The sequence below is a fragment of the Anser brachyrhynchus genome, assembly GCF_964034855.1.
Source record: "Anser brachyrhynchus genome assembly, chromosome: 6".
In the NCBI taxonomy this organism is placed as follows: domain Eukaryota; kingdom Metazoa; phylum Chordata; class Aves; order Anseriformes; family Anatidae; genus Anser; species Anser brachyrhynchus.
The window spans coordinates 40,591,237-40,605,447 of record NC_137700.1 but is presented as its reverse complement, the minus strand read 5'-3'; the positions used below and the strand labels follow the sequence as shown (position 1 = coordinate 40,605,447).

Here is a 14,211-nt window from a genome sequence, read left to right as displayed (position 1 = left end):
AATGATCTTGAAGGGCAGAAGAATATACAAAAATGTTATTGCTGTCTGTTGAGATTGCACATCATCTTTATATTTAAATATAAATAAGAAAAAAGTTACAAAGTCAGAAAAAAATTACATTATACATTGCATGTTCTTTTGAACATTAATATACCGATATGAATCAACGTTTGAACACTGATCTATGAAACAAGGTATTAGGAAACAGCGGTTAGTTCTAGTCACCCAACGTGTTAGTGGTATTGCACACAAACAGAATATTTTTAGAGGATAATAAACACAGATTTCAAAGCAGTTTAATCATGTGTCTAGTATCAGCTAATGAGAAATTCCCTCAATGCCATATTATTATAGCGACTGATCTGACAATTGCCATGTTTAACTGAAATATTTATTGTTATTCCTATTTGTCAGCCTAGAACTCTGGATGAGCTGTGCACTGATGTCTGAACGTCTTTGGCATGGACTCAGTGAACACTCAGAAGCGAACCGAGAAGACATTTGCTCTCTCTCACCTGTGTGCACAGCCAGCCATGCTACGTAGCTCTAGGCAGCCAAATGCAGACGAGTAAGACTTGCAGCTGTTCCCCTAGACTGAGACTGCGGAGTTACACTTCAGAGAAGACAACTCTTAGCAAAATGCTCTGCAACTACTGTATTTCAATGTAACGAATTAAAAATCGTGAAAACTCTTCGGGAATTGTACAAAGCATATTCATCTGCCCCGTCAGCTCGTGCTTGATTTGTGCCTCCTCCAACAGTTTGCACAGTGATAACGTAACATGTAAATATTTGTGAAATACTTGTGGCAGCTGTTAACCACTTTTACGTAATTCTCATAGGAGATCTATCACATTGGTACAGTGAATACTTTTTGGGGCTGAGAAAAAATGTTTCTTCAGTTTTCATGTATTCAATAAGCAAGCTCTAAAAAGACAGCTGCTTTTGAACCAGACTGTGTTTCAAATCTAGTTTATCGTGGCATGAAGAACTTAAAATGCATCTCTCACCAAAAGATTTCCAAACAGAAAGGTAATAACACGTTAATTAGAAAATTCTTTACATAGCAAAAGGCTCCCACTGAACAATTACTTTATATTTCACGTAATCCTTTTCTAACACAATCTTTACATGGGGAAAAGAAAATGTGAAAGAAAGAAAAACAGCATAGAAAACATCATATAAAATGTTATATTTGAGTATTTTCCACGTAACAATTAAATCTTTCTGTGGAGAACTGCCTCAGATCTTTATCACAAGCCAGGATAATACTAAAGAAACCTGACAGAAGATACATTCAGTCTGTCCCAGTGAAAAAAATTCCAAATTAAAATGACATTATTAGAGAACCATCAGCTGACACACAAGATTAGCATCGTATCTAGTCAAACATCAAATTCAGGCACTTTTTTATACATTCCTAACACTTTTTCTTCCATTCAGGGAAGCCCAGATGTCACATCTGCTTACTGAAGGTGTTGTTCCAAGGCAACAGACTAGACTGGCTGAGTTGACTAAGGGCACATAAAGGGAAAACTCAAGATATACATACATATTGTGTATAAAGCAGCTTCAAGTCCTACCCTCCCAACGTTCACAGTGCCAGCTCTGCAGCCCTACGCATACTGGTGTAGCCAACCACCGTGAACAGTCCCATGCCCAACAGTGCCGAAAGCAGAATTGCAGTTTATGACAATCCATAAATGCTTGTCCCAAACTCAGCACTGGCTGGGGGACGTAGGCAGCTTTTAGTAGCTCCTGGACAACGGAGCACATTCTATTACTAAACCAGAGCCTGTGCTAGTGCAGGAATGGAATTGGACTTGAAGCCATCAAACAAGTTAACCCTTCCCAGAGTCAGTCAATGGCCAGAGCACCTGATGCTTGATGCAGAGGTGTGCCCGTGCGTGCGCTTTTGAAGCAAGAGTGGAGTCTGGAAAGAAACTCGGCAGTTACAATTCATTTGTGTGCATATTCCTCCACAGAATTTTGTAGACAAAAATTAAATAAAATGCATACATTTCTTCCAAAAGGTATTGTGAATTGACAGATTGCAGCATATGGAACTGAGAGACGTGAAATATTCACAGCTGTAACATTAGTTAAAGCATTGACCTAAAAGCTGATGAGTAGCTGATGAAGCTGTCCCGGTTGTTTCCTGGAGTATGGCACCCAAATTCAGACTGCTGGCAATCACATTATTTTGATTTTTTCAAGATTTTTTTCTCAAAAACCTGACACACTTCTACACAAACAGTCATTCCTTTTACATAATGCTGAATATCCAGCCCTTAGCAGTCCTTCAGAGAGCTCTGCAGTTTCCTCCATGAACGGTTTGCTTTTAGCACTATATTAAGTCAGTTAAGTATCGTCACCCACTTTGTAGCCTCACACAAAACTACGAAATCCAAGCCAAGATAGTGTTTCAAACTAGACGACCTATCAAACAGCATGAATCAAAACCTCATCTCTGCTGATACTCATGTCAGCAAAGCAGGCTGAACTGCAGCAGCTAAGAACAGCCTCTCACTCCAGCACATCACATTGTATTAATCAATGTAACTCAAGCATTCGTAGTATGATTATGATCACTGTCAACTCACAGACTATAGTGAACAGAGTAACTGTAGTTAGACAATGTGGCATCTGTACTCTTAATTCTAGTCTAACAGCTGAAAGAAAGCCTGCAATCAACCTGAAATGTATTTTTGAAAATACTATAGCTAGAAGAATCTTTCAGAAATCATCTAGTCTACCCTCCTACTTGTGCATTTTTGAAAATCTCAAATTTGTTGATCAAACTCATATGGAAGATACTTTTTTTTATCTGATATAATTACATTAATTCTTCACCTACCAACAGGCAAAGTATGTATGCGAGGGAAATCATTCACAAAAAAAGTAGTTAACTTCCCTTTGAGGCTGACAGCCAATCCAAAAACTTTTTTAATGATGCTCTTTGTCCTTGCTTGTTTCTTTGTATAAGGCACTGCAGTCTGTCTTATCAAATCAGACTTATTAAGGGTCATCTTCACTAGTTTTGCCATAAAGTTCTCTAGGAGTTTGTGACTGTAACATTCCAAGCTCCAAAGTGACTCATCAGTGACTAACAAGATTTAAAAGTGAGATTCTTCTAAGTTGGACAAAACAGAAAAACAATCCTTTCCTCCCCAAACCACTTGAAACAAATTGCCAGTTACAGCAATTACAATTTTTGATACACTAAGCTTTCAGTCTCTTGATTCTTAGTTAATTAGTTCTCCACCACTGAAGAGGCTTCAGCAGTAAATAAAACATCTAATTTTAAAGTAAACAGAGAGGGACAAAAAAGCAAATACATCTCAAGAAAATTATTTCCCACTCTCTCAAAAGAAAAACATCTCTCTGCATGTAGAGAACCACTCATTTCCATGAGTGAATTTTCTTCACTGCAAATTAACAGACCCTCCCTAACTCTAAGAAAGGCTCTGAGGTTTAAAGTTTGTAACATACACTGAACATGGAAAGGTCCCTCTGAAGTAGTATCACAGTTTTCCTATTACCTAGCTTATATCTCTGCCTTTTTGCAGAACTACCAGAGCTTTTTTAGCCCCATTTCACATAGATTTCAACTCAATCTTTTATAAAAGGATAACTATAAATAGTCTCTCTGATTAAAACCTTTAAGAGCTGAGAATGCTGGAAAGGGAGGTAGATATTATCCACTTTTCAGTACTACAAACTGGGGGCTGGAAGGGCTTAATTACCAAGATATACTTAAGAACACACTAAGGGCTGCTATAAAAATTACTCAAGTTACAACAGCACCATAGACGTCACTCCACCAGAGAAAGAGAAAACCATCACATTTACCTATTTTCAAACACCACTCCTGTAACCTGTAAGGCATCAAGAACAAACAGAAGCTTCACACTACGCAACAGTTGTGCTGCACATGAAGAAACCTTTCTCTCACGTGGCTTAACAGAACCTTTTACATCAGCCAAGCCAAGGATTTCTTTTGTTCTCAGTTTGAAATCTCAAAGTTGAGACACACTGTTTGGATAATCTAAAGCAACAAAATAATGTCAGCCAATGTATTAGCTTAGAAGTGTATCGGGAAGAAAGAAATACTTTTACCCATGATTTGGATTTGAACATGGAATTCACGATTTAGCATGATTTACACATTCAATATCCTAAAATGGGAATTCATGGTTTTCCTTATACTTTTGTCTGTGATGATGTATTCTCATTTATGATACCATATTGATTTTTACAATTACCAATAAACCTGTAATTCACGATTAACGTTCAGTGAAATAATGTCTGTTAACAGTCAAGAAGTCCTTAAGTTTTCAGTACTCCTGGGCCAAGTTTTTTGCAATGGTGCTCAACTGGATATTTGAAGTTCCTTCATAGATCGTACCTGAAATCAGAAGAGAATAAATTAGAAGAGTATAGAACTTTGGTGAATATCTGAAAAGAGATCAAGATATTATTCTAACAGACCAACATTTATAATTATGAAGTGAAGCTTTATTGAGCACGTTCTAGAAGCAGAATTAATATTTGCATAAATTTTCATATCCTATTATCTGCAGTAAGCAAAATACTTTTATTTTGGTACAACACAACAACAAGAAAATTTCCTGAAAAGCAATTCCCAGATAACCACCAAAAAGTTAACTATTAACAAATGATATCAGCAATAAAGTCAAAGGGTAACATTGCTAGAAATGTCGAAGTGTTAAGTTCAGAAATTATACTGGTAAACACATCTTGAAAATAAAATTCTACATAAATTCAGATCATTAATTTAAAGATACTACCTTGATTTTTTTTCAAACTGGAATTTTCCTAATGAAACAAGACACAATGTGCGTCTGTATATTATTAATATCTAATTAAACACTGTAACTAGCCGTACAAGCACGGCTATTTATACCCAAAGTTTTACCTTGTCATATCTGAGCCTTTAGATCAGTGTTGGTTACAGTTCTCAAGGAAAAAAGTATCTTTAAAAAACAGCCAGTCATGCATGCCCAAGCTTTAATAATACTAATGCTACAAGAAATGCCTGTTAAGAAGCAACTCACCAATCTTGCAATCACGGTAGTATTTTTCTATTGGATAATTTTTTGTGTATCCAACACCACCCATCCATTCAATGCATTTACTAGTCGTCAGTGTTGCAACCTATGAAAATAGTTTCACTGTAACTTCTTGAAGGTGGTAGTAAATTTTATTCTCCGTAGCCATTTAAAGCAAACACAAAATAGAAAATAAAACAGTGAACTAGAACAAGTGAGAAAACGACACTGATATATTTGTATTCATCATCATACAAATAACTTCATTCTAAATCAGAAGACATCAAGAATTCACTAGCCATTACTGCAACAGTTCATATGCTACACTATAAGACAAGCAGGAACAAATGCAAAACAGTAATTACAGAGAGGCAGAAACAATCCAGTTCTGAATCTTACTAAGCCTCACAATTGTGACCAGCAGAATTGAAACGGTCACAAATAAAGTCTCACCACGCCATTTCCATGGACACAAAAAGAGAATTCTGAGAGAATGAAATCTCTCAAGATAAGTAAAAATACTAATTCACTTTCTCTTTTAATGGTGCTCCTCATTTATTTATTTTTCATTTTGGCCACTGAAGAAGAAACTGCTCAAGTCCCTACTTTACATTCTTTGAGAACAAGAAACAAGATAAAAGTACACCCACAGATTTCATAGCAAAATGTGAATTAAAAGTTGCACATTCAGTAACAGAAGAAACTTTCAAACAGCAGTGAAATAAGTTTATTGAATACAGAAACTGTAAATTACCTCTGCAGCATAATATTTGGCCATGCTTGCCTCCTTTATGAATGGCTTTCCTGTTTCTGCAAGACGGGCTGCATTGTAGGTCAACAGCCTCGCAGCCTCCAGCTGTGTGGCCACCTGAGCTATCTGATGTTGCATTCCCTGCAATAAGCATGCCACAAGTCAGACAGAACTAGCACCCAACTGGAATTTCTAGCAAGAATCACTTTTTCTACCACAAAGGAACATACGTACGCTCTAAAATTAAAAAAAAAAGAAGTTTCAGATGGACTGGTAATTCCACGTGCCTCTGCATTTGTGACATCCATGTTGGGAAAACTCTGAGCCACCTTTTAGGAGTCCTTTTAGCAACTTCTCCTTCCCTCTTCTTGGATTCAGGAGTACTGGCTAACTTCTGCCCTGACTGGCTAGCCAGGAGGGTTCAACACAAACCTACTCGAACCCATGAGCACCAAGGAAAACTTCACCCAAACCTCAACATTCTCCTTGGCAACGCAGGGACAGGGATCGGTCAAAGCCATATGTTTATTTCACAGCTATCTAATGGGAACATTCATACATTAACATGTCTACTTCCCTGATGAAGCATAAATGAGACAGACTTGAAAAAGTACCTCTTAAATAAAGTGGAGAACTACAAAGGTGTACTACTTCCCATGCCCCGTACTCATGAAACGAAAGTTAGGAACAGCAAAAGAAAGAAGTATAGAGGACATGTCTGATGAGTAGATTCAAGGGGAAAGTAAAAGGTGATGGAACTCACCTCTAAATGGCAGGTATTACAGAAGAATAGGATTACTTAAAGTGACCCAAACATTACAATGATTGAAAATGGGCATTTAGTAGTCTAACTTGCTCCTAAACATAATGAAATCTTTCATCGTATTAGAACATTAACACTGCTCCCTAAAAATTGCAAAAATATATAGGCAGGTCAAAATAACAAAATGATTTGGCAATTACAAATTCCATTTTCCATTCAAAAGACGCAGTTCCAATCATTTCCTAGATATCTGTGGGTACTTCCTAAAATTTGTATAAATTATGAGTAGTACTAATGTTCCTTCCCTTCAGCTGAAATGTAGGTTTCTTTTAACAAGAAAATTACTATAGTAATTACAATTATACATCTTCCTTATTAAACTATACATCATTTTTGCAACAAAGAATCTTTTTCATTTTAAGATACAGATATTATCATGGAAACTAAATGTCTTTGTATAACACAGGAAATATAATAATTCAATCAGTTTTCCTCATCTTTTTATACTTTCTAGTGTCTCCAGAAAAGGCCTTCTCCAACAGCTCATGAAAGCATACAAAAAGTGGAACACATTCTACACACTGGGAGATTAAAATCCAAAGAGAAAGGAATTCCATGTGTATTATTTTCCAAAGCAGTGAATGAATTATTATAAAAAGAGTTACATTAATACTGTTTTGAAGTTTTAATGATTTATACTCTACTTGCAAAAACACACAGCACTGAATTTATAGATTTTACATGGCAGATGAATGCTCATCTGAAATTCTTCTTCTGAAAAATTCTTCTCAAATATGAAGCAGAGAAATGACAGGTTGACCACAAATTAGGCAAATCAGATAACTCATTTTAACAACTACCGTGATCACTACTACCCTCTTAGAGAAAACTTCCCATGAGTTCATTATCAAGTACCTGGAAATCGAATACGCTTTTCCCAAACTGGACTCTCTCCTTTGTGTAGGGAATTGTATGGTCAAAACACCCCTGCGCCAATCCTAACATCTGTAAAAAATAAGGCATATATTCAGTAAAAATTAGTTGACTGAATGCACCTTACAGAGATGAGAGTAGTTGTGCTTCTTCCAGTCAGGCAGTTCAGATCACCCGTGTAAAAACCTTAGCGTGCAGATGAAAAGTTTTCTTCCTTTCTTATTGAGGTGAGTCACTACAATAAGCCTATTCCATACTACTTCATTCTTGAATTAAACTTTCTTATTAAAGGCAAAATATTTGTGAAAACACTAAATTTTGAGCAAAAGTTTGGGGTCAAAAGTGGTTTTGCAAATAGTAAATGTTTTCAGAATAATTTCTCTTTTTATAGAAAGTTCTAGACTGTGAGAATTAGCAGTTTATTTCAGAAGTAAAAAAAAAAAATAGTGCAATGGAGGGAGAAATACTGTTTTTTCCAGCATAGTCTAGGAAAAACAACTCAACAGAACAATTTTAGAAGACCCACTGTCTTTTCACATGCTCTCTTCACTCAGCAGCAAAGACATGAAAACACACTTGTTACCTTGGAGGATTATACCTGACAAAACTACATAGTAAAATTTAAGAAGAACTAAATTCCATCTACCCTAGTTTTTGATTTGTTAGCCTAAAGAAACATCATGAAATCTGGAAAGTAAGCTCATTTAAAACTTTTTAAATAGACATTTTTGAAATTTTATTCCATTCCAAACAAGGCAGTAAAGAAAGGACCCTGCCTTTCACGTATCCTGGAATATGTAACTTTTAGTAAGTAATATCACTTTGTTTCATTGTATAACTAATATTTATCTGAATGCATTCTTTCTATCTAGTTTCTGTTCTAAGAAAAACAAAAAATAGGGAATTAGCTTAAGGGAAACATCAGACAAGGAAAAAAAAGGTAAATTAGTAGCATGAACAAATATTAAAAGAGCAAAGTAACAGAATATGGTAAAATTGGAATCTCACAAAGCTTAAAGTCAAGATGGGATACTTAAATATGGCAGTTAGCTGCCATAATATGGCATAAATATGCCATAAATATGGCATCAAGCGGCTCATGTCAAATTACTTTTAACGATGTCCAGTAGTGTATGGGTATTTTTGGACAGGTCCACATATGAAGCTGAAAGCCAATAGCCCCAAGAAGGTAAAAATGTGATCCTGACTGCCTTAAGCCATTTAATCCTTTCTCAATTAAGGTTCTAGAAAAAAAATACAATATATACGAAAAGGTGTATGTGGGAAAAGAACATCAGAAAATAACGCAGTATCCTGCTAATTAGCTGTACTGGCATACTTGTCGCCTTCTTATATAAACTTGTGTAGATGAACTAAATATATCAACTTCAGCACCTGTGACAATATATACAGCTATCTTGCACTAAAACTATCTGAAACTGTTTGCACAGCCATAATTACATTTTTATAAAATGATCATTATTTTTTAAACCTATCACTACTGCAAAACTAATACTACAGGGCTTTCGGACTGCTGTTCTTGTCCATTCAAGTACATTTCTCATAATTAGAAGGTGCCAAAAAAGTAGTAACTAAGATATAACAACTACCCGACCTTAACTTTTAATTAGGTTATAAGTCTAACTTGGAGTAATTAAGAGAAAAAGACAGACCATGTATTTTACTGCCAGAACATCTATATTATTTATATCTCTGGGAACACGGAGGCCCACAGCTCTAGTTTTTAAATGCCATATCTAACAAAGTTTAATCACAGATAATTTTCAGAAATGATGGAAAAGCGAACCCATTCAGCAGTATAGTATACTATATATATATATATATATGTATATACTTGGAAAGTCTAAATTTCACAAGGACTGCCTGCAAGATGGAGCAAAAGGTAAGGGAGATTGGTAGTACAGATGCATCACACCCTACACAGCACAACTACATCCACAGCAAACTACAAAGAAAAGATTACTTGATTACTTGTAAAAGTAAATTCAAAATATAAAAGCTTGTCATAGGCTATTTTATTATAACGCTGAATCTGATTTCCACTGAAATCAGCATCACTCTGAGATCCAAATTGATTTTACAACAAAATGCAGCATTTGGAAGTAACTTCAAAAACAGCAAATATTTTCTCTAAGATGCCATAGGGTATAATTTTCAAGCACAACAATGAACTAGGACACTTGTGCTACAAAAGTTAATACTTATTTTTAAAAATAAGTTGACTTTTAAAAGTAAGTTGTTGAGAAAACATCAGTTAGCATAAGGTCACATTTGGCAATCCCCTCCAATTACAGTTGGAAGCATTAATTTTGTACATTTCACTATGTTAAATTTTCCAAAGAGCTAGTCTTCTTCAAAAAATAAATGTGTATAATGGGAGATAAAAATACTGATATATTTCAGTAGCAGTAAGTTAACCACCAAAGACAAACTAATTGCCATTTAATGTTTTCTAAATCTATTGCTTGTATCACCAAAGGAGAATTTTATTATTTGCACTTGTTTCTGTATGTTACTGTAACTTGGACACAGGGACAGTGACATCTAGTGGCAATATAGTTTTTAATAAAGTATTTCCTAAACAGTTTATTCTTACTAACTATAAATACTTTGTAAGTTTCTATCCAAATTCAAAGTTATACACTGGCTGTATCCAGTATTAAGCAATGTTACCCACCTGTGCAGCAATACCTATTCTGCCGCCATTTAGCATTCCAATTGCATACTTATAGCCTTGTCCCACCTGTCCAAGGACGTTGGTCTCAGGAACCTAAAGAATAAAACCACTCAGTTATTCCTGTTCTATTCATCTTTGCAACTGCTAGAGGTGTTCACAGGTGAATTAGTGTACATTTTGTTTAATGTTCCCCATAAATGAAAGCATAAAACAAAGCAGACATTTGATTCCTAGAATATCTGATTAGAACATTCCCTGACACACATGATTATAAACTGACAATTGAGAAAACTATCACAATTTAGAACTGAATCCTCCTCAAGACTTTTGAGAAATAGGAAGCAAAAAGCCAAAGAAAGCCAAATGATGAAAGGGGGAAAAGCAGGAAAAGAATTGGGTATTTATTTAACAGTCTTTCTGTACTTGTGATCAAGCTCAAGTCATATACAAATTATGCTTCAATAGCTAAACAGGTTACGATACCTTAACGTTTTCAAATGTTACTGGGCAAGTAGAAGATGCTCTGATTCCGAGCTTATCCTCCTTCTTCCCTACATGTAGTCCTTCTGTGTTGCGATCTACTATGAAGCACGTAATTCCCCTGTATCCCTAGGATGAATTAAAAATAATCAAAAACTGTTTTTTCTACTAGTACGAAAAAGTATATATAAATACCAAATTCCAACACTGAAATTTTATACCTGCTTAATAATACATTAGTAAATAAAACACTGTCACCATCACCTGCTCCCTCTGTATGTCTACCAATTGTGGTTTAATAAAGGCCAAAGTAAACCCTTCTATTCCACTTGGAAAACAGAATAGTCTTATTAGTTCTCTTGAGAAGACAGGAAACTAGTACCATGTCAGTGAAACAGGAAGGACTGTAGTGCCTGGCTGTCCTGGAAAACACTGGCAGAGCAAGATAGCGCTGTGCTGGAGCATGTCACCAACAGTAGGCTGCAAGAACACCCATCAAATTATTCTGTGGGATGCAAGGTTTGACTTAAGTCCAATTACTTCAGCTATGCTTCCCATGAAAGACTACAAATATATGCTTCCTTTAAGGTTGTTCAAAGAGCACTCACTGATGAGACTGGTGTCACGGGGAACTGTCTGAATATTCAAAGTGCAGCATAATTGGAAGTACTGTGCAAGACCTAACCAGACACCCAGAATTGGTGGGCTCATTCACCTTATGATTCCAGTCTGCAGGACATGAATACCACTACCTTTCATTTTACAGAAGCAGTGGGACTATATTTTATAAAGTATTCTGAAATCATTCTGATGGTCATAAAAAAAAAACAAACTGGGTTTGGACAGGACACTAAATCATGCACGTGACAATACACAGATCGTACAGCCAGTCTAAATTCTGGCATCTCTATGTACAGCATTTCCCCCTGTTGGAACCACAGGGCTCTCCCTTCTGCAACATTCTACAAGGCCTAAAACAGAAGTGTGAGGTGCTCTGGGCCATGTTCTCATCTCTTCCTGTCCCTAACATCCACAGCATCCCCCCATATGAGGAGCGGAACACAGTGAGGCAGAAAACAGCCTGCAGTTCTTGTGGAAGAGTTGCATCTTATTAAAGTGGAGACTGCTCTTCAAATCTCCCCTTACTGACAGTCCATCTCACCAAACGGGAGCTGCTAGTGCAGAGTGTACGTGTCGGTACACAAATCTATGGTGGTCTGGTCTCTCATTTATACTGATGTCAACTGTTTCTTAATCTTTGAACATCAATGATTTTTAATTTCCTTCTTGAATATTTAAACGTTAAAACAAACTTCTAACTTTAAGAAGAAAAAGTATTATATATTTTTAATTTTTTATTAGAGTTTTAAATTTTAATTTAAAAGATAAGTATCTTCAAATAATTATTTTAAGAAAGAGATGCTGGAAGAAGGTCAAAAAATAAAGAAAAGTCCTAAAAATTTAGCTTTGTATGTGATTCTCTCTCTACTCTAGTGGTACAGCATATTTTAAAGTCTTCAGCTGATTTTTCTGAGTCTTTACTACTATATCCAAATCGTTAAGTGACAAAACTTGAAACATGCATATTCAGGTATGTTTTTTTCTTTTTCCCCGCTTGTCTTGCTTTTTAACCTGATCATACTTTCCTACAATTGTATACTTAATTACCAAGTGCATGTAGCCTAAGCTCTGCTTTGCCTTTTACGAACAGCAACTTGTCTGTTAGGTCAGAAGTGTCACAAACAATCTAAAACAATCTATCTGTTCTTCCATTACTCAGAATAATACCAATGCATGCTGTGCTCTTCATCTAAGCAATTATGATTCTGACATTTTTATTTTCCCTGGTGGGAGGAATTTATTAAATTGCTCAGCAAGTTCTTTATTTTTGTTGAGAAATATTTTAAAGGTTTATTCTCAGCTAGAAAAAGGTACAAATAATATTAACCTTTAGCACCAAATTATTAATATAAAATCCATAGTATCATATATCATCAGCTGTCATTGAAAATGCAATTATTCTTTAGGAACTTACTGAGGCAGGATCTGTATTTGCCATCACAAAGAAAACTCCGGCATGTTCTGCTAAGCTAATCCACATCTTTGAGCCATTGATAATATAGTAGTCTCCCTTCTTTTCAGCACGAGTCTTCAAAGAAAAAGCATCACTGCCAGAACCAGCCTCCGACAGACAGAAACTGCCTATCTGTCAATTAAAGGGAAAAAATCATTTTACTTGTTTTTGAATACGTAGGCACAACTTAGAAGGAGTTGTGCAACAAAAATAGTTACCAGCAAGCACAAGCCTCTTACATTCAAACATTTTAACCTACTGCCTCAAAGTAGGTAAGTTTCAGATATGGAAATTAACAATACAAACACCGTGTAATTACATGCCTCATACTCAAGTGCTTTAAAGTTCTTTTCCACAGTAAATTAACTTTTAATGACACTAGTAACACCCTTTCCACTTTTACCTCTCAGCTCCTGATGACAGGATATATCTGTATCACCCCAGATCGCAGCTCTAACAAGCATCTCAAAGTTCACACACACAGATTATTTTCCAATGCTGCAGTCACCCCATTTAGTTACTGAAAAAAAAAAACCACTAACACTATATAACTATTGAAAACTATACTATATTTTAGTAAAGTGTGACTTTGACTCACTGTATCTTTAGACACTCTGGGCAAGTAAGTTCTCTTTTGTTCTTCTGTTCCATATGTGGTAAACAACCTATTTGTTAGTGTATTTTGGAGTTCACATAGAAGAGCTACAGCTGGATCAACTTTGGCCAATTCTTCTACCACCAATATGACTGAAAAAAATGAAGCTCCAGTTCCTCCATATTCTTCCCCAAGCTCAATACTCATCAGCTGAAAGGTAAAAGATGCAAACATGTCAGTCTTTCTCATTAGTTCTCACCAACAACTGGTTAGTCTAAGCTGACACTTAAGAGATTAAAATAAATACCGCAGAATGTAAATATTTACAGATCCTTCCCCAAAGACCCAGATTCCTTCAATACCCTTAAAAAACTAACAATTTATCACAGAAGTTGATACACAACTTATGCAAGAAATAACAAACAAGTGCAGTACACAGGTCTATATACAGGTCTATATATACATCACTGACTAATTTGATTGCATTCTGCAGAACAATGGCAATCTCTAACCTCATGTTGAATATTTAGAGCTGTCATTGTATAAAACGATGTTCTCATCACAGACAAGCTTTAGGTTTCATAGCAGGAAAGGCTACAAGGAATGATAAACAGGTTATCTGCAACACAAGCCCTTCAGGTTGCCCAAAATGGACACAGAGGACTCCTGCTACCCTTTTCCAGCAACACTTATCAAAGTCATGCTGATTCTAGGATTCTACGCAATTTCGTTTATCCAAGGGGAAAAAAAAAAAAAAAGAGGTGGGATAGAAAAGGAACTCAAGATGAAGAATGTGGTATGGGAGTGGTAAGATGGAAAGAATATCTCAGTAAAAGATGGAGAGA

The 14,211-nt window shown here is 35.8% G+C and overlaps 1 protein-coding gene across 4 annotated transcripts in view; it reads right to left on the bottom strand.

The window, feature by feature from the left end:
- Positions 1-1,170: 1,170 nt before the first annotated feature.
- Positions 1,171-14,211, bottom strand: part of ACADSB (acyl-CoA dehydrogenase short/branched chain) — an 18,101-nt gene continuing 5,060 nt past the window's right edge. For 3 of the 4 annotated variants that reach the window (XM_080596588.1, XM_080596590.1, XM_080596591.1), the window contains 8 exons: positions 13,370-13,576; positions 12,733-12,903; positions 10,701-10,826; positions 10,218-10,310; positions 7,502-7,591; positions 5,827-5,964; positions 5,079-5,178; positions 1,171-4,408 (listed from right to left, as the gene is read on the bottom strand). In XM_080596588.1, coding sequence (XP_080452714.1) covers positions 4,338-4,408; positions 5,079-5,178; positions 5,827-5,964; positions 7,502-7,591; positions 10,218-10,310; positions 10,701-10,826; positions 12,733-12,903; positions 13,370-13,576 — 996 coding nt within the window. In that variant the 3' untranslated portion in view covers positions 1,171-4,337. Of the gene's footprint in view, positions 4,409-5,078; positions 5,179-5,826; positions 5,965-7,501; positions 7,592-10,217; positions 10,311-10,700; positions 10,827-12,732; positions 12,904-13,369; positions 13,577-13,878; positions 13,961-14,211 lie in introns of all 4 variants that reach the window. The other variant, XM_080596589.1, reaches the window with a different exon arrangement.